At 39.4% G+C, this 21311-nt stretch overlaps 1 protein-coding gene across 2 annotated transcripts in view; it reads left to right on the forward strand.

The window, feature by feature from the left end:
• Positions 1-21311, forward strand: part of mTTF (mitochondrial transcription termination factor) — a 41932-nt gene that overhangs the window by 8165 nt on the left and 12456 nt on the right. For both annotated transcript variants that reach the window (XM_067151805.2, XM_067151806.2), the window contains 2 exons: positions 4259-4437; positions 20737-20833. In XM_067151805.2, coding sequence (XP_067007906.2) covers positions 4259-4437; positions 20737-20833 — 276 coding nt within the window. The remainder of the gene's footprint in view (positions 1-4258; positions 4438-20736; positions 20834-21311) is intronic.

Here is a 21311-nt window from a genome sequence, read left to right on the forward strand (position 1 = left end):
GCAAAGAATACAAGGTAAGTAGGGAACAATTACACATGAATATCTAAATTGTTTATCCACTGCACTAGGGATACTGAGACATCAGCAAAGTCTTTTCGGTCTCCACCATAAGCATGCAGAGGGCATTCGTCCATTATATGATGCATGGTCTGGACTAAAGCACCACAATCACATGCTGGAGAGTCCCTGAAGCCGCACTGGTGAAGGGAGAATGCAGATCTTCCACAATTTGTGCGGAACCTGTTTAGTGATGCCCACGTTCTTCTTGGCAAGCTGAAACCAGCTGGGGCGTGGTTTGGATTAAAGAGGCTTGGCCACTCCGGAGCTGTACGAATCCATTGCTCTTTCCATTCCTCTTTTAAATTGAAACCAGCATCCATTAGATTCTTAGCTGTTTTCATCGGTGGCTTACGGGATTTCAGCCTTTGTCTCCAGAGATCTGCAACATCTCTATGGATAGGTAGAGTTGGATTGGACATGATCTTATTATATTCTTGAACAAGGGGTCTTGAACGTCGCAGGCTTGGTGGAGCAATGTGGGACAGGACTGGCAGCCAGTGCGTTGCAGTAGGCTTCAGAGTACCAGAGTTGATACGCATGGTGGTGTTAAGTTGTACATCGACTTTCTTCACGTGGCAACTGTTAAGCCATACTGAAGAGCAGTATTCAGCTGCAGAATACACGAGGCCAAGCGCAGTACATCGTAATGTGTCCGCTGAAGCACCCCATGAAGTTCCACACAATTTAAACAGAATATTATTACGTGATCTCAACTTAGATCCGAGGTTTTCAAGATGCTTTCTATAAGATAGGGTTCGGTCAAGCGTTACCCCGAGGTACTTTGGGTTAGGATTGTGCTTCAGCACTGAGCCATTGAAGCGTACTTGGAGTTTTGTATTAGCCAACTTGTTGTGGAGATGGAAGCAAGCAGATTCTGTCTTATTCATACTAGGTTGTAATCTCCAGTTTCGGAAGTAAGAGCTAAGTGTATCCAGGTCAGACGTCAGGATGGCCTCGGCATGGCTGAGATCTGGATGTTGAATGGCAATGGCTAGGTCGTCTGCATAAGAGAATTTTACTGATTTTGTCTCAGGAATATCTGATATGTAGAAATTGAATAGAAGAGGTGCCAATACTGATCCCTGGGGAAGGCCATTTTTTAGTTTCCTAAGACGACTGATGTCATCATACATGACAACACGGAAGAGCCTTTCGGTTAGCATATTGTTGATCAGTGTGGTTACAGTTTTGCAAGGGATAACTCGTTGCAGCTTCAACATCAACCCTTGCCTCCACACAGTATCATATGCAGCCTTTAGATCTACAAAGACTGCAGATGTTTTAGAGCCCCTTTGAAAACCAGCCTCAATGTGAGTTGTTAGTGCTAGCACCTGGTCAACGCAGCTTCGGTTCTGCCTGAATCCAGCTTGCTCTACTGGGATCACTTCATTAATGGCCAAACTAATTCTGTTGTACACAAGTCTCTCAAGGAGTTTATAGCAAACACTCAGCAATGCTATTGGTCGGTAGTTATCGACTTGGTTTTCCGGTTTACCGGGTTTCAGAATTGCAATGATCTTGCTTAGCCGGAATTCATTTGGCAGATGCCCAGACGATAAGATATTAGAGTAGAATTTAGCCAACCAGAGCCTTGTGTTTGGACCACTATGTATCAGAAACTCAGGAAATATCCCATCAAAGCCAGCAGCTTTACCAGGTTTGAGGCTTTTAATAGCAGTATCTACTTCCAGATGTGAAAATGGTTCCGAGTATATGGAGTTGTCCTGCAAGTTGCTTTTCTGTTGTTTGAGCAACTTCTTTACTTGGACGGTATGTTTCTTATCAGAGGGCGCTCATGATATTTTAACAATATGTTCAGCTACTAGGTTGGGGGTGATGCAACCATTTCTCTTGTGGCAGGTTCTGCTTCCGGTAAGTTTCCCGAGAAGACTCCAGGCTTTTCTGCTGGACTGTTTGAAGTCCATAGTCTGAACCGTATTGTTCCACTTCTGCTGTCGAGATTCATCTAAACTCTGTAACAGAGCACTTGCTATTTCAGGATCTCCACCCTGTAGAGTGTCTCACAAGTTTCATTCCATCCAGGGATATACTCTTTCTGCAGCCCTCTTGGAATATATTTCTTGGCAATTGAGATAATATGTCCAGCAAAACGTTCGTAGTTAGACTGAATAGGCGGTATGAATCGGACACATTTGTCAAGATCTTCTGAAAAGCAATCCCACTTGGCTTTATTGAAATTCCAGCGTGGTCGAGGTGTGCTTTTAACCAAAGGTATTTGTATTCCTGTAGTTATCATGACAGGTCTGTGTTGACTGTGGGGAAAGTTTTCCATTACTTTCCTTGCAGTAGGCAGGACAATACCGTTTACATTTTCAGTGACAAAGCAAAGATCAGGATTGTATTCTCTCTTCCAGCGGGCTGACTTAAAGGTTCCTCTATCTTTCACATCGAAAACCAGGTGTAGATTATTAGCTTCAGCCCAGGTGACTAGTTGAGAGCCACATTCGTCTGCATCATCATATTTCCAGTTTGGATGGTGACTATTGAAATCTCCGACATATATTGCTGGATGATTCTGGGTGAGGAGCACTTCATTTGACCAAGCCACAGATGGTGGTTTATATACATTTACCACTTTGATGCCCGATACGTCAACAGTTACCACGTGAACATCATCAGTTACCGTTGCTGAAATGAGCCGAACATCTTGTAGATTTGAACGAGCATAGGTTGCTGCCCCATACGTTTGGTGTTAGGTTGCCCCAATAGCGATATAAGCAGGAATTTTTCCTCTCTATCTTAGCTGTTCCTCAGTCGCAGTATGAGTTTCTTGAATGGTCACTAAATCGATGTTGTTTTCAAGAAGGATTCTAGAAAGATGTTCACTCTTCGATCTGGATATGCCTTCGATGTTTATTTGGCATATTCGTCCTAGTATCTTTGCAGGTTGGTCCTGAGAAGGACCATTTGCACAAGTTCTCTCTGAGTCCATTTGGCCAGGAGATCAACGTCTGTTGATAGTTTGGCTGCCGATTTGTTGTTGCTCGCTTAGCAACTTAGGGAACACGTGCAGGGCAATGTGGAGGTAAATCCTGCGGACGTGAGCAACGTTCATTCCCCAGGGAGCGCTGACAGGTGCCCATTATGTGGACATTCTTTCAGACTCTAGAGTACCCTGATGGAAATGCCATGTTTCAACAGGACAATGCGCCATGTCACTGCTCTGTGGTGGCACGCAGGTGGTTGGAGGAGCAATCCAGTGAAGTTACAACGATGGATTAGCCCTCCAGATCCCCCTATTTTAATCCAATCAAGCATTTATGGGATGCTGTCGATGCTGGTGTACGCTCCATGAACTACACAAGACCAGTTGTGGGAAGCAGTACAAGATGCGTGGGTCCAGATCCCCCCAGAAGTATTCCAACACCTTGTAGAGTCGATACCTTGCCGTATTGCTGCCGTTTTGAGGAGCAACTCGTCATAACATCACATTCAATGTCTTCCCTTGACTTTTAGCCATGCAGTATATATTAGTATAGCATGGCAAAGGTATAAAATTCCCCATTGACCATGACTGGTAGAGGGCGCCATGTATGACAGTCTCTTCTTCCTTGTTAGTTACCTTACTTTCTCGCATGATCATCAACTGTTGACTGAATTCTCCAAGATAGGTCTGCGCACATCCTGGAGAGTGACAAAACTTATTGGTCTAATATGTCAAGGATGCAAAGTATAGTCTTCTCAAAGAGAGTTTCATGTCAGGCGTTGGTCTACTAAAGGAATTTTCATCGTTCGGGAGTTAGTAAGAAAAACACTGTAGAGATGAAAGCTAACTTAGGAAGGGCAAATGGATGATGAATGCTTATAAAGCAGCTTCAGTTGTCAAGTTCTGTGAGGCAGATGGAGGAGAATAGATTTCTTGAAAAAATAAAATAATAATAATAATAATAATAGACTTAGTCATGGAAGGTAAGGGAAGCAGTGGCAGATTTTAGGGATGTTTTTTAGACTCGGTATTCAATGATTTTGAGGTATGAGACATACAAGCATAGACCATAGAGTTTGTTCCTGTTAGAGAATTGTGGAGATACTTGGTTTATTAGTCATTACATAAGCTTACTGGCTGAATACCAAAAGACCTGAAGTCTTATAGTGAAAATATGAATGTATATGTGTGTGAATGAATGTTTTCTGTTGGGCTTTTATCTTGCCTGTTCAATGTTATTATTTATTGCAGCATCTACCCAGTCACATCGGCTGAACTGTGTTCAGAAATTGCACTCTGATATTAATGTGACTGCACCCCTACTCCAAATGCCATTGCTAAGGCTGCAAAAGTTATGCTCTGTAGCGAAAGAGGAAACTCATTTGATACCTGGTGGGAATAGAATTAATTATCTCAGCCAGCGGCTTCACGTAAGTAAAGAATTCAGTTTCCAAATTCTGATCTGTCTGGACTTGCTTACTGTAGATGATCTGGTAACAATTGTCTCACTAATAAATGAAAGTAGGGTAGTGCTCTAGGAGCGTGATGTGAATATAATGGTGTGTCAGTAAGAGAGACGAAAACGCGTTGCTTCTGCGCAGGTGACGTCACGCGGGGAGCACTGCGATAAACTGACTCTGCGGTTACATGGCTTGTCACTGTTGTATTTTTAATGTGTTAAACACGCGTTATGTATTAATGTGCTGTACATAATTTGAAGCTCTTTTATTCATTTCATTAATATGCACGGATCACACTTTTGAAAAATCCGGGCTGTGCAGTAGCAGGCTGTTTAAGCTACTACAGGAAAACCAAAGGATCAGACATAAAAGTATTTTTCATTCCCGAAAAATGAAGAACTTGCCAGACTGTGGGAAAACGCTTGTCGGCGCATGATAAATTTAGTGTGAAACACGGTACGTATTTATAATTGATGATAAATTATTATTGTCTTTATTCGATACATGCTGTGTTAAGTTAATACAAAGTTTGTTATTACGTTATTACTTTAGGTCGAGTTTGCTCGCTTTATTTCGCTGTGACGTGCTTGGATATCCCTTTAAGACATCTAATCGGAATAAAAGCAGCTGTGAATTAAAACCGGATGTATGAGTCTATACCACTAGGAGGAAATATATTAACTCCTAATAGTGGCGGAGGGTTGAGAGGGAAAAACAGAAAAACCGACATAAGGATGTAGCTGAACTTCTAAAATCGCCGGCTGCTGATTTCAACAGGTGAGTGAAGAAACGCAATAAATACATGTTTAAATGTTATACAACATTCCATTTTTTCGACTGAAAGAATAAATAACTTGTCTATGTTAATTTTAGGGAAGATGAAACTGAAGAAATGGTGGACTATAACGGATAAAATGGAACTAACGAGTTGGGATGATTTGAGAAGAGAAAATAGTAACTCAAGGATAAATATGAACAGCTATTGAAGAATGAATGGGAATTACTACAACTAAAACAGGCAAATGGCATTTCTGAGATAATTACTTCAGTGTTCGGACATATTTTTTCTCCAGGGCAAATAACATTTTTAATGAACCGTGAAAATAAAATCAAGTCCGCCTCTGTGGTTTAGTGGTTAGTGTGATTAGCTCCCCCCGCGGAGGTCCGGGTTCGATTCCCGGCTCTGCCACGAAATTTGAAAAACGGCTGGAAACGGGTCCACTCAGCCTCGGGAGGTCAACTGAATAGAGGTGGGTACGATTCCCATCTCAGCCATCCTGGAAGTGATTTTCCGTGGTTTCCCACTTCTCCTCCAGGCAAATGCCGGGATGGTACCTAACTTAAGGCCACGGTCGCATCCTTCTGTCTCCCCTGTGTGTCCCTTCCAATCTTTCCATCCCCCACAAGGCCCCTGTTCAGCATAGCAGGTGAGGCCGCATGGGCGAGGTACTGGTCATCCTCCCCAGTTGTATCTCCGACCCAATGTCTCATGCTCCAGGACACTGCCCTTGAGGCGGTAGAGGTGGGATCCCTCGCTGAGTCCGAGGGAAAACCAACCCTGGAGGGTAAACAGATTAAGAAAGAAAGAAAGAAAGAAATGTACAACTGTTCGGCAACCACAATCAAACTGGCTCCAATGTGTCTCAAGAGGAAATTTAATGAAACCCAGTTACGAGTTACTGAAAGTTACAAATATACTGGAGAAGGATTTTAATGACCTTCACGGTAACTACCTTTGCGGGGAACCCTACATATTTGACATACTAACACAGAGAACCATGAAGCAATTACCGCCAACGGTGAAAATTCCTCGAGAAGTAGGTTTAACCTTAGCGTGCAAAAGATCTTGTATTCGCTTGAAACAGTTAAACAGGGAGAAAATTTTATAAACGTCCAAGAAAATGTCGAACATTACAAACTGCTAGAGCTGCCGTATAACGCTTATGCGTAAGGCATTCATTGCATAAATGTAAGAGTAAAATACTTAGAATATTAATGACATAATAATAAAATGACTGTAATAACATATTAGTGGTCTTTCGATTGTAAACGAATACATTTTGAACGATGCGCTCTCTTCACAGAGCGGGAAATGTTACCGCCTTCCTTGCTTTGCTACCAGCGTGACGTCACTGCGGTAGGCTGGATGCGCACTGACACACCATTATACTTACATCATGTCTAGGAGGAGGTATTTGGCAAGATGAGAGATATGAATGTTGCCTGAAAATGCTTGTAGACGAGAGGTGAGTGCATCGCGAATACAAACAAATCACAGAACTTAAAAGTAAAATAAAACATAATGACTTAATAATCACAAAGGCAGATAAAGGTAAAACTACTGTCTTAATGAATAAAACTGATTATGTATCCAAAACTGAAGAATTTTTCAACAACAACACATTTAAAATAATCAAGAAAGACCCTACCCAAAAAAATCCAGAGACAACTAAAACAAACTGTAAAGAACTTAACATTTTTTTTTTTACAAACCATGAAAAATCTAAACTAATAACCATGAATCCAGGCCTTCCAAAAATTCACAAACCTAATATTCCTATCCAACCCATTATCAACTACAGAGCCAGTCCACTCCACAAAGCATTCCAATTCATTCAAAGTCTTACAAAATATACAGAAAACCTACACAAACTGCTAACACTATCCACAAAGATTCCATACATCCCATAATGCACAAACATGCAGCATACAATAGCATACCGGTAGTATATTGAGCTTTTGCCATACCCATGGCAAAGAAAGATCTTTATAACAAACTTAACACCATAAGGGCAATTGCCAAGTTCAATGGGTACAACAGGCTGTTTATAGAACAAATAATAAACCAATATAGGTACCGGCCTAAAACCAAACTCATAAAAGGGAAAGAAAAAACTCCTATTTCAACCACCTTCGCTTACAATAACGACGTCCACAAAATCGCCAACCTTTTCCGGAAACACAATGTAAGAATTTTATTCAAAACTAACAATAGAACCTCCAAAATTTTACACAGCTCTGCATCAATCAATACCCCCAATATCTACTCCAAATCTGGAATATATAGACTAAAATGTAATGAATGCAGTAGCTCTTACGTGGGTCAAACAGGACGCAACTTGATGATTAGATATTCAGAACATGTCAACGCGATGAGGCACAATAAGTTCTCCACCATGGTTCTACATATGCATGACACTAATCACAAATTTGCCGACATTGAACAAGATATAGAAGTTCTTCAAACAGCAAACAAGGGACCCATCATGAACTCGGTCATGAGTCTGCCTTTATATAGTCTTTTTAGAATTTGGAGATTTTGTTTGATTGTGGTGAAACTGTGTCCTGTATCCTTCATATGGATGCTCATTGCTTCTTATATTATTATTTTTAACCTCGGTTCCGGTTTTGCAACAATATACTTATGATAATGACCATAACCACCTTTGAACGAACCAGCTGTAAAACCTTCAACCTAATGTTCATCCGTAAAGTTTGAGAAGCCTCAATTCGCGCTGTGATCAATCTCTAGTCAAACAGTTGGAGAAACTCCAGTTCACGCTGTGATCAATCTCTAGCCAATACATTCACATTTGCATAAACTTTCATCCAGACGTTTTAGACGTTTTCTAGTCATTGTAAGATAAAATATTTTATTGCTTCCTTGTTCACAAATTCTGGCATTTGGTTAATGTACACATATTGTAAATTATGTAAATATCACCTAAGACACAACTTTGTAATAAGCAAAAGACCATTGTATTTAGTGTTTGATATTAATTTTAGTATTAAGTTCCAGTGTTAATAGATTTAAGACTTAGATTAGTATTAGGCTGAAGATGCCCAAAACTAGGGTGAAACATGTCCCTAACTAGTGTTTATATTTCATGTAGAATTTAATCACTACAAAATATAATTGTATTGAATAGGTGGACACAGTAATTTTATTCATAAACAAGCCCAATACAATGGATTTGAACTAAAAATGGTAAACAAAATAATCAGAAAATTCAAACGGAAGTTAAAAAAACTAATCTAACATCCAAAATAAAAAAGAAAGATAAATATGCCAAGTTCACGTTCAATAACCCCAACTTATACACAATAACGAATTTGTTTAGAAAATATAACTATAAGATCGCGTATTCAACCAGCAATAATACAAAGCAAAAATTCTTTAATTACAATAGTGTCAATTCCCTAGGAAAAAACAAACATTTAGAATCAGAAGTTTACAAATTGAAGTGTCATCAATGTGAAAAAACTTCTGTCGGGCAAACAGGGCGCAGTTTTACTGTAAGATACCTAGAGCATGTCAATGCTGCTGAAAGACATAAAAAAAATTCCACGATGGGCCAACACACGAGTACAACCGGACATCAGTTCACAACTATAGAGCAGGATTTAACTATATTACGAAAAATAAAAAAAGGAGCTCTTCTAAATACATTTAAAAATTTATATATTTATTTAGAACAAAAATGTAATATGGACAATAACCTGAATGATACAATTGACAATAGAAACCCTATATTCGAAGGGATATTATCAAGTCTTGAAACTTTAGACAAAAGAAACAACACAGACCATAAAATTATAAATAAGAACGAGCCTCCGCCATTTTGTACAATCACTCTCCCCACCCCTTCTGAAGCCGAAGCCGTGACAGTAAGCGACACGCCTCCTCCCCTCTCCACAGCCTTGCCTCCCCGAAAGGAGGAGCAAACAGCGGAACACACACACCATTATTATACTAGACGTAAAGCAGCATCAAACGTCCCCCCTCCAGGGTCACGGTAAAATTGGAGTCTAACAACATTAAGGTATGGAACCATTTTATACATTAAGTTATTATGTAAAGACACATGCTTTCATTACAAAGAAAACCAATTTCTATTTTCCTCATTTCATTACAGAAATTAAGACGAAGCTCCCTTCTCAAAAAGTGACCGGCAGTCAGCTTCAAAGTTCCGCATTAGACTCAATTTAGGGCACATTAAGCAAGCTCAAAATAAATAACAGCCTACCTGGAAGGAAGGAAGGAATGAATGAATGAAATTAGCATCCAGCAGTAATAAGAACAGTGTCAAGAAGCCATTCATTTTTCAAAAAACCTTTTAACTGGAAGACAAATAGATATTTTTAGTGTAACAGAGTTAAAATTTTTAACAGCTATTGTAATGAATAGATATAGTTTTTAAGCAGGCTAACTATGTATTCATCCTGTCTCATTTCATCAACCCATTAACCCCCACATTGTTTTAACATCATTTTAATTTAATATTCAAATTAGTCTTTAAGAGGAACAATGTACCTGAACATAATGTATTCAGAAACTTAGCGATTCACCTAAGCTTAACAACAGCTGAAGATGTTCTCAAGTGAGAATGAAACATATACTGTTTATAATTAATAATTTGCTAAAAGGCAAATAAAAAGTATCAAAAAGCTGGAAGATTTTCAATTATTGTAACTCTCTGTGATTTGAATTTGATACGGAAATTGAAGCTGATGACTTGCAAACATACCACTTAGTCGAGCAGCTCATCTCCCAAGTCTTCCCAGCCCAAACTTTGCAACATTTTTGTAACGCTACTCTTTTGTCGGAAATCGCCCAGAACAAATCGAGCTGCTTTTCTTTGGATTTTTTCCATTTCCTGAATCAAGTAATCCTGGTAAGGGTCCCATACACTGGAACCATACTCTTGTTGGGGTCTCACCAGAGACAAATATGCTCTCTCCTTTACATCCTCAGTACAACCCCTAAATACTCTCATAACCATGTGCAGAGATCTGTACCCTTTATTTACAATCATATTTATGTGATTACCCCAATGAAGATCTTTCTTTATATTAATACCTAGGTATTTACAATGATCCCCAAAGGGAACTTTCACCCCATCAACGCAGTAATTAAAACTGAGAGGACTTTTCCTATTTGTGAAACTCACAACCTGACTTGTATCCACGTTTATCATCATACCATTGCTTACTGTCCATCTCACAACATTATCAAGGTCATTTTGCATTTGCTTACAATCTTGTAACTTATTTATTACTCTGTAGAGAATATCATCATCTGCGAAAAGCCTTATCTCTGATTCCACTTCTTTACACATATCATTGATGTATATAAGAAAACATAAAGGTCCAAAAATACTGCCTTGAGGAATTCCCCTCTTAATTTTTACAGGGACAGATAAAGCTTCATCTACTCTAATTCTCTGAGTTCTATTTTCTAGAAACAGAGCCACCCATTCAGTCACTCTTTTGTCAAGTCCAGTTGCACTCATTTTTGCCAGTAGTCTCCCATGATCTACCCAATCAAATGCCTTAGACAGGCCAATCGTGATACAGTCCAATTGACCTCCTGAATCCAGGATATCTACTATATCTTGCTGGAATCCTACAAGTTGGGCTTCAGTGGAATAACCTTTCCTAAACCCAAACTGCCTTCTATCAAACCAGTTATTAATTTTGCAAGCATGTCTTATATAATCAGAAAGAATGCTTTCCCAAAACTTACATACAATGCATGTCAAACTGACTGGCCTGTAATTTTCAGCTTTATGTCCATCACCCTTTCCTTTATATACAGGGGCTACTATAGCAACTCTCCGTTCATTTGGTAAAGTTCCTTTATGCAAACAATAATCAAACAAGTACTTCAGATATGGTACTATATCCCAACCCATTGTCTTTAATATATCCCCAGAAATCTTATCAATTCCAGCTGCTTTTCTAGTTTTCAACTTTTGTATCTTACTGTAAATGTCATTGCTGTCATAGGTAAATTTTAATACTTCTTTAGTATTAGTCACCTCCTCAATCTGGACATTATCCTTGTAACCAACCATCTTTATATACTGCTGACTGAATACTTCTGCCTTTTGAAGATCCTCGCATATACACTCCCCTTGTTCATTAATGATTCCTGGAATGTCCTTCTTGGAACCTGTATCTGCCTTAAAGTACCTATACATACTCTTCCATTTTTCACTAAAATTAGTGTGGCCACCAATTATGCTTGCCATCATGTTATCCTTAGCTGACTTCTTTGCTAGATTCAATTTCCTAGTAAGTTCCTTCAATTTCTCCTTACTTCCACAGCCATTTCTAACTCTATTTCTTTCCATACCTGCACCTCCTTCTTGGTCTCTTTACTTCTCTGTTATAATATAGTGGATCTTTACCATTCCTTACCATCTTTAAAGGTACAAACCTATTTTCACATTCCTCAACAATTGCTTTAAACCCATCCCAGAGTCTGTTTACATTGTTATTTACCGTTTTCCACCGATCATAGTTACTTATTAAAAACTCCCTCATGCCTGTTTTATCAGTCATATGGTACTGCCTAACAGTCCTAATTTTAATCTCTTCCTTTCTTTCACATTTATTTTTAATTACCACAAAAACAGCTTCGTGATCACTAATACCATCTATTACTTCGGTTTTACCAGCACCACATCCTGAATATTCTCCCCTCTAGTTGGTTCCATCACTTTCTGAATCTGGTGCCCTTCCCATATTATCTTATTTGCCATTTGTTGGTCATGCTTCCTGTCATTTGCATTACCTTCCCAATTGACATTTGGTAAATTGAGATTACCCGCTACGATCACGTTCCTTTCCTTATCATTTCCCACATAGCTGATTATCTTATCAAATAATCCTGAATCAGCATCTGCGCTACCCTTTCCTGGTCTGTACACTCCAAAGACATCAAGTTGCCTATTATCTTTAGAAATGAGCCTTACCCCTTTCTTCTTTCATGAGAATGAATACTCCCCCTCCTACCATTCCTATCCTATCTCTACGATACACCCTCCAGTTCCGTGAGAAAATTTCTGCATCCGTTATATCATTTCTCAGCCATGATTCAACTCCTATTACAATATCTGGTAAGTATATATCTATTAAATTACTTAATTCTATTCCTTTCTTTACAATATTTCTAAAGTTGAACACTAACAGTTTTATGTCATCCCTACTTGATTTCCAGTTCCCTGCTCCCTTAACACCGCTCCCTAGGCCACCCTGTTTCCCTGTTACAGATATACCATTACACACGGACATAGTAGAAGCAATCTCATCAATGCATATGTTTTACATAGCTGAATGTCCCTTTTGGCTGTAGCCCCTAAAAACCTAATAGCTTCTAACCCTACAGTGTCAACTAGTCAATTTAAGTTTATGGTTTGAAAAATGACCAACATAGACGTATTCGACCGTCAGTATTAATTAATGACTGTAATGTGTTAAAGTCACATGAGGATTAAAGTACAAAAAAAGTCAAACATTAAAAACATATTATGTATTGAATAGATGGAAAACAGATAAATATTTGTATTATTTCACTGTAGTACTGTTCATTAAAAGTGAGAAAATGTGTAGTTTTTCATTTGATCAAGTATTTTATATGATGACATTGCTTAATCGCTATATTCCTACTGATGTTTTTGTAATGATCTATGTTGACTTCAGTTAGGAAAACCACAAAGACAGTCTTTCTGAGAATCCTGTAGCAAAACGCGGGTACATCAGCTAGTCAATACTAAACTTAACAGATTTTTATGATTTCTGAAAAGGATTATTATAGATGGGTATGCTATTCTGGTTCTAAGCCGACGATACGGTCTTGAGAAATTTTAATACTCGATAGAACAAGATTATGCTAACCAGGCTTCAAGTGGCATTGGCATATTTACTCATTCTGATATCTACAGCGAAGTGGTTCCACTAAGAACAGAACTGGATGCAGTAGCGGTAACTACAGTTTGTAATGTTTAGCCTCTTAATATCTATGATGTAATTGATCAGCTCCCACCTCCTTTCCTCTTATTGCATGATTTTAATGCCCATCACCCATTTTGGGGCTCTGAAACGCCTTTTCTTAAAAACACAAAAACACTTCAGGACTTTAAGAAATATAAGCATATTATTTTATAATTTACATATCCTCGAGACGCCAGTTTCGATTCCCGGTTGGGAATCCTTTGTCTCGGTGAATGGGTGTTTGTGATTTCCCCAACATACTTCCAACTCTCACACCACACACAACACTACTCTCCACCACACAAACACACCGTTTTCTATACATGGTAGATGCTACTCACCCTCATTTTAGGGTCTGCCTTAAAAAGGCTGCACGGGCTAACAATAGCCACACAAAATTATTAATAATAAGAGAAAAGCGCACAGAGTGCATATATGTTCTGCAAATAGCAATTTAGTTGCTACACATTTGTGTTAAGGTTATACGTCTCTGGTGACACCATAGTGCATGATACCAATCGCACTGTTCACATACACATGAGACTTCGTCCGGAGTATGGTAAGCCTTTATCTTGCATACGCGATGGTGGAACCCGTGCACTGCGAATCACAGATCATAGTCTGCACCTTTCCAGTCTGGAGACGTCATTGCTTCGGTCCAGTATAATTCCAGCCATATCTCTTTTTTTCTTGTTCTGCAGTTCTTCTAAGAGTTCCTGATATGCCTTTGTGGATGGTAGGGGCATTTTCTGTCTTAATTGTTCTATGAAGAAAGGTTCTCTGACAAGCTCGTATGTTAATCTGTAGGGAGTGAATTTCAATACACATAATAGTCTTCTAAGATATGTTGCTTTCATCTGCTCGATGTCTTTGAAATTTGATTTGGTGAGATGTGTCCATATTAATTCCAGTTTGTATGTCACTATGGGCATTATCTTGGTGCTGAAGATCTTTATGGCAGTGGGTACAGAGAGTCTGCGCAGGAGTTGGATGTCATCGATGGCCATTATGGCTGCAGTTGCTCTGTTGCTGATGTGCTTAGTGTAGGTCGTTCCAATGGTCTGTAGGGTTATTCCGAGATAGTTAAATTCCTTTGCTATTTTGATTGGTTCCTGGTTTGGAGTGAAGAACTGTTGCTCCTTGACGGTTATTTTCCCTCCCTTCCTAAATATCATATGGACTGTCTTTTGCTCATTGATCTCTAGCTTATTCTTCCCTGCCCATAATGTTAGGTGATACATACATGCCTGTAGTACCTCCAGGTTTGATGGCCTTGTGCCATGTCGTCTGCAAACCCGTAGAATGTGACCTGTTCCTTTAGATTTCCAAAACACTCGATAACGCCTGATGTTGCAAGATTGAACAGTAGAGGGCTCGCGTGATCACCCTGCAGAATTCTATTGGTCTGTGGTATCGGAGTCGAGGTTTGGATGTTATTTTTGATGATGAGCTCATTTAGTTGTAATATGTTGTCCATGATGATCGTCAGATAGTTGTCTTTTCTGATCATACGTTTCAGCTTGTGGATGATTATCTGGCGGTCATGTAGATCGAAGGCCTTCTTATAGTCAATGAATATGATCCCTCTGTGATGCCTAAGTGCTTCCTTTATGTCATTCATTAAGTTACTTATTGCATGAAATGTCGATCTGCCTCTCCTAAAGCCAAATTGTTGATCCGGTATTTGTTCGATTGTTTCTTTTTCTAATCTTGCAGATAGCATTCTGATGAATACCTTGAACAGTGCGCTCTCCAGCACAATTCCTCTGTAGGAGTCTGGCTGGTCGAAACTACCTTTACCTTTGTACAAAAGTTTTAGCGTTGCGATCCTCCAGTTGCTCGGTACTTTGCCTATTTCTAGGCACTTGTTTAATAAGGCTGTCCATAATTTCCCTAGAAGTGGCAGGGCTTCCTTCAGTTGCTCATTAAAGATTTTGTCTGATCCGGCAGCTTTATGGCCTTTCAGTTCCACGACCCTATTTGTTACCTCATCTGTTGTGATGCATGGGAAGTCTGAAGTCAGAGTTGCGTGGATTGTCCTTGGGGTTGATTGCCTGTCATAGATCTGTTGAAAATGTGAGTTCCATGTTTCCATTATGATTGTGTGGGAGAACTTTGGTGTCCTAGGTTTCAATGCCGCAGAGTGGTTTTCTGATGCCGTCTTTAATAATCTCTTCCCTTCTTTCTCTACCCAGGTTGCTCTCTTTTCCTTGAGTAGGTTTTTGCAGGTGCGTCTCTGAGTGCTGTAGGTCTGTAAGTCTATTTCAGTTTTGGTGTTTCTTGCAGTGTGTAGGAGGTCCAATACCTGTTTTCTTTTGTCATAACAGGTCACGTCGAACCTAGGCTGTGACTTCCGTTCGCTCTCTGAACTGCGCCTTTGGGCGTCCTTTATATAATTTATATAACTGTCCAGTTTCAATACTGCGGAGTCTATCTCTCCCTGTTTTATTTTATCAAGAATGTGATCTGTCGATGATGATTATGATATTGTGGCTAGGATGCTGGTATTCAGTATTCTCTTTGTTGTTAGTCTACTCTCTTCTGATCATTGATGTTTGGTAGAGGCTCATCTATTGTGACCTGAGCGTATACAAGTCTGTGTTTCTTTAGGGGGGCCACGTACGAGTTTGCATGAGTCTTGAAGTCAGTGCTTCTGATGTAGGTGTTGACAAATAACAAGTCTATTGTACTAGTGCCATTGTGGCATACATAGGTTGGTGTGTGCGGCTTGTTCACTAGGATAAAATCCTCCGCTTCTAGGAATTCTAGGACTGTTTTGCTTTTCCCGTCTTCTTTGTCCGTGTGACATTTAAAATCGCCTGCTAGTATGGTGGTATCTTTGTAACTGATGAGCATTAATGTGTCTGCCAGGCTCTCAATGATATCCTGTGCTGTATTGTGAGGTTGGAAATTGGCAGCAGTAATGTTCAATCCTCGGGCCTTCATTGCTAGTAGGTTCGGCGTTCTTTGGATAACATGATGCGGTGATAGCCACGGTTTGATGAGACAAGAGATGCCTCGACTTGGATGTTTGCATTCTCCGTGGCTTGCGAGTTTGTAGCTGTTTTAGTAATCTTCTACATTGATGTGATTTGTCAGGAAAGTCTTGGTCAGAATCACAATATCCGTCTGGAGGGTCTAAGTTCAGGATGGATTTTAGGCCCTGTATGTTCCAAACCATTATGTCTATTCTCTGAGTTTTCTTATGCTTCGAGCTCTGTTCCTTGATAAGATCTGTTTGTTCTTGCATGAGAAATTATCATCATCATCATGATCCTTGGCCTCCTACTGCATTTGAGTGTAATTGTACCCACAATAAAGTTTTCATCTCCTTTTAAAATATTGTATAAATTCTTCTACCTTTTTGTATATACTTGTGATTTTTGATGTAGAATACGGCTTTTCTTTTGTTCATGCGCTGTGCTTTGCATAAAATTTGAGCATCACGTGGGATTTTACACAATAGTTCCATCTTCATAACTTTGAAACTATAAATGATATCTAAATTTTTAATATACGGTTAAAAAAGTGAGGAATGAAAATATTATTTGAAATTAGTTTTGATTGGTGACATCATGATGAGTAGTAGTGATGGCAAGCAATGCTAGAAGACAAGACTAATCGGGAGATAGTGGGTTCGAACCCCAGTGTCGGCAGCCCTGAAGATGGTTTTCCGTGGTTTCCTATTTTCACACCAGGCAAATGCTGGGGCTGTACATTAAGGCCATGGCCACTTCCTTCCCATTCCTAGGCCTATTCTATCACATCATCGCCATAAGACCTATCTGTGTCGGTGCGACGTAAAACAAATAGAAGAAAAGAAAAAAAAAGAAGACAAGACAGAGTACATGTTCTTCAACTTTATGCAGCCCGGGCAAAAGGGCCCACACAACTCTGTCTTCCTTGCTGACAGACAAGTTCAGATACCTTGGATCACTCATCACAGCTGACGGCAATATGGCCAGAGCGGTAAGCTTATGCCAAGGCAGTGTACAAAACCACTGTCCGTCATGCCCTGAATGTTGGGCAAGACAGAGACCATAAGATGCAGTGGGTGCCGCTGCGCAATGCGCGCGTGTGAGCGACAAGATAGGGGATATGGCCACATCAGAAGATGTGATAAACACCCTATAATACAGAAAGTTCTCATGCCATCAAGGAAACAAAGTGAAGTGCTGCTACATCTAGTGCAAGAATGTCGGTCATATTACATATGACGACCCTGATTGTGCCCGCTGTATGGGTAAGATGATAAAGATCTAGATTTCAAATTTGATGTTAAGGCTTGATAAATCTCCACTGAAGGAAAATGGGAAAAGAGAAACATGAAGCCCTTGTCCCAGAAGATAGAAATTTTATTCACACACACTCGCAGTATTCGATACAGTCACTCACACGAGGGCATGTAATACGATCTTTCTGTTAATGTAATTTGAAATTAAAATGATTAAGGGTTCTTTGTTTTCTATTACATCTGTCAGTATTCCCTAGTAAAAAGTAGCAAATCACTAAATAGTTCAACTATTTAGAACATTATTAATTTGCCATTAAGTGTCGATCTAAACTATTCGGTATTTTAGCACTGACATAGACATACTGTAGCATAACTGGCTAGTAATTAGATCAAGGCATATTTACTCTGGTGCTTCTAATTGACTTCTTTCATTGATTAATGCAACTTTCCCCATGAGGAGGCTGCCACAAAGACACAATTCTTATTGGTGAGTTTGCTAGGATGCCACATGGAAATAACCATCACAAGGCTCAGGAATAAATTTGGAATGTGGCATGATGTATGGTTCTTCAAATGTTATATAGATGATTGCAGAGTATGGTTACTGAACCTCTTATTGTGGCAATAGCGATGTCGTGAAGTTGTGTCTGATTGAGATCAAGAGAATCACATAGCTGTACAAGAAATTTAGGGATTGTGCCTCAAGGTCCGATCATGAGTCCATGGACAGAGATGTTGTCTAGGTGATAGTTATCTTTATAGTAGTTCACGGTTGGCTGGTAAATACACTTCTTCTCTGCGTCCACCTCTTCGGATCCATATTTCAGAATTAATAGGATAAGAAGATTCAGAAGTGCCATCCTAAGATGGTTTTGTAATTGAGCTATAAGAGAGTAGTAACTGATATAGTAATAATAATAATAATAATAATTTTACAGTTCCAGTTTCCTGGGTACTGTTGGCGAGCCTCTCCCATTCTATCTTAATGAGATACATTTATTGTTAATGACGTCCTCCAGTGTCCTTCCCCGATCTCTAATGTCCATCTTTACGATGTCTAACCAGTGGGTTCTTGGTCTTCTCACCATCCGTTTTCCTGCCACATGCCTCTCCAAGTTAACATAAGTTGTCCTTGTTGGCTCCAAACCACCTCAGTCTTGACATGCTGATCCAGTCTAACAGTGATGTCTCAATTCTAACTTCCTTTCTAACCACATCATTCCTTAACTTGTCCAGTTTGGTTTTTGAATTGTGGTCCTAAGGAATTTCATTTCAGATGAGTCCTCCTTAGTGAGGATGCAGGTTTTAATACGATTGGTTAAGACTGGTATGAAGTATTGATTGAACATCACCAGCTTCAAATTTGTTGGTACTTTGGGATCCCAGAAGAGTGTTCATACTTGCTGGTCAAAGTGAGAGCTCTTCTGCACTGTATTTGCCATCTCCTTTGTGGCTAATGTATCTCAAGATATTACACTGCCAAGGTATGTAAAGTTTTTCACACTTTCTAGTAGTTGGTTCTTGCTCCTGGTTAAATTGCAGCAAGTAAGGTTATGTTACGAGGAGATTCCCACCTTCCAATACTTGTCGGTTTCTTATAGCTAGTTTCTTTCTTTCTTATGAACCGGCCAAACTTAGAACCACGCTAATAGCACTTCACTTCCTTCTTATCATCCCTTGTTCCTTCCTCTTTCTCCACAAGTGCCTTCATTCTTTCAGAATGTTGCGCTCTTCTCTCTTCAGTCCATCTTCCCCCTCTGCGCTCTTTATTTTCTTCAACAAGAACTTTTATGTTGGAAAGTCTTTTTCCTGAATTGGTCTCTGTCACGACATTCTTCACCTGCAATTCCTAACTTCTCGAGTTCTTCCTTCATCTGCTTGGCATATCCCCCCTGGCTCTTTAAGTAGTATATTTTATTAAAAATTTGTTTATTTAACCTTGCTGGAGCCATTCTGACCATGTGTCCATAGAATCGCAGCCGTATTTTCCTTATTGTTGTTTCCAGGTCTTCTGTTCTTTTGTATATCTCCTTATTTGATCGTAATCTAGAGTTTCCCTCTACCACCCTTGGGTCGTAAATCCTCCTTAAAATTCTCCTTTCAATCTTTAGTAGTTTTTCCAGGTTCGTTAGTGTTGCTGTTTCCACCCCATACAGAATCACTGGTTTTACCACAGCGTCATAATGTCTTAGTTTGGCATTAATGGAAAGATTCTTTTTGTTGTAAATGGCTTTGGTGGCAGTGTTTAACCTTTCCAACTTAAGTCTCCTATTTTCCATGGCCTCTTTATCCATCCCGTTGCTGCTGATAATCTCTCCCAGGTATTTAAACTGCTTTGTGACCTTAACTTTGCCATATTTCTTCTTCTCCTGTCCGTTCTCATCATCTCTGTTTTTGTGAAGGAGATTTTTAAACCTGTTAGCTAGTTTATTATTTACATAACATGATCCAGCTTAATCTCTGAGTATAATACTAAATAGAACATGTTTCGTTCCAATTCTGAAACATCTTCAGCTAAAAGATTTAACAAAAATTGACAAGACAAATAAAACACTTGAGAGTACGATAATAAGATAAAATGTTCGTTCATGTTGGTTTAAAAGTTTCCAACAAGTCAGTGTGCAAGTTAAGGAATAAAACCGATGTAAGGGGTCTTAAGGCTGAAGAAGTATATGCTTGTTGAATCTTGAAGGTAAAATTGAGAATATAAGAGATTTTCTTAAAATATGATTCTCGGGGGAACTCTTGAAAACAACCGTAGTTGAAGTTGAATTTAAAGTTTGACTGTTGAAATAAGTTTGATTCCCAGCTGGTTCATGGATTTGAATCATGTTTAGTTCTTTGCTCTAACGTGGCCACACAACGCACTACCAACCACCACAGAAACACGCAGCAGTGAATACATCCCTCAACATGAGGTTGGCATGCAGCGCCAAGTTGGGCAACTACAGTCAAGGAGGATCTTAGGCACTACTTCAAGAAAGAAGTAAGTTTAGAACCTGGATACACAGGATAAAGGATCGTCTGGAAAGAATGAGAACAAGAATTGGAGTAAAAGGGCCCGAAGAGCAAGGAGTGCTTACAAATGTTAACGGGCCAAAATGACATGTAAATATATTAAGAAATTGTTTTGCCATAAGGCAAGTCTTCACATCATATCCCTCTGTTTCACTTTACTCTTTGTTATACTTCATTTTTCTGACCTGGTTTATCATTGTGAATGTAGCATAGAGAGTGAGAAAAGTGTTATTTTGCAGTGCGAGCCTGTGGAGATATGCCAGACTGCAGCAAAGCACCCCTTTATTTTGGCAGTCTCGTTCGACCACCTGGAATCTGTTCTCAGTTTACTAGCAGGTGAGGATAAATGCCTTGAATTTTTCTCTGCATTATTTGTCCATTGATAAAACTTTTTTTTTTCACAGATTCCATTTTCCTTTCTGCATTTTATTTAGTTACAATTATATTTCTTACACATAATGCAGGGTTATCTATTGGGGGGATTCCCACTCGCCTGTCTCCTGCCAAGCACTTTGCTGTAATGCAACCAACGCTTGCCCAGCCCTAAGTCAGAGTGTTTTCACACAAGATTTCCTGTACTTTATGAAGGTATTATGCATATAAACACTCACATAATGAAAATGGCACTGGAACAACACAGTGCGCACTAAACACGTCTGATTTAACATAATTGCCTTCAAAGAAACCAGGAAACCAGGAACTCTACACTACATATCCGGCATTGTCTAGGCCACAGAACCTGTATTGTTTAATTACATCTGTAAAACGGGCAAATCAGTGGTGTCTGTACTCCAGTGAAGCAGCTGCGAATGGT

Source organism: Anabrus simplex, chromosome 7 (assembly GCF_040414725.1).
Source record: "Anabrus simplex isolate iqAnaSimp1 chromosome 7, ASM4041472v1, whole genome shotgun sequence".
In the NCBI taxonomy this organism is placed as follows: Eukaryota; Metazoa; Arthropoda; class Insecta; order Orthoptera; family Tettigoniidae; genus Anabrus; species Anabrus simplex.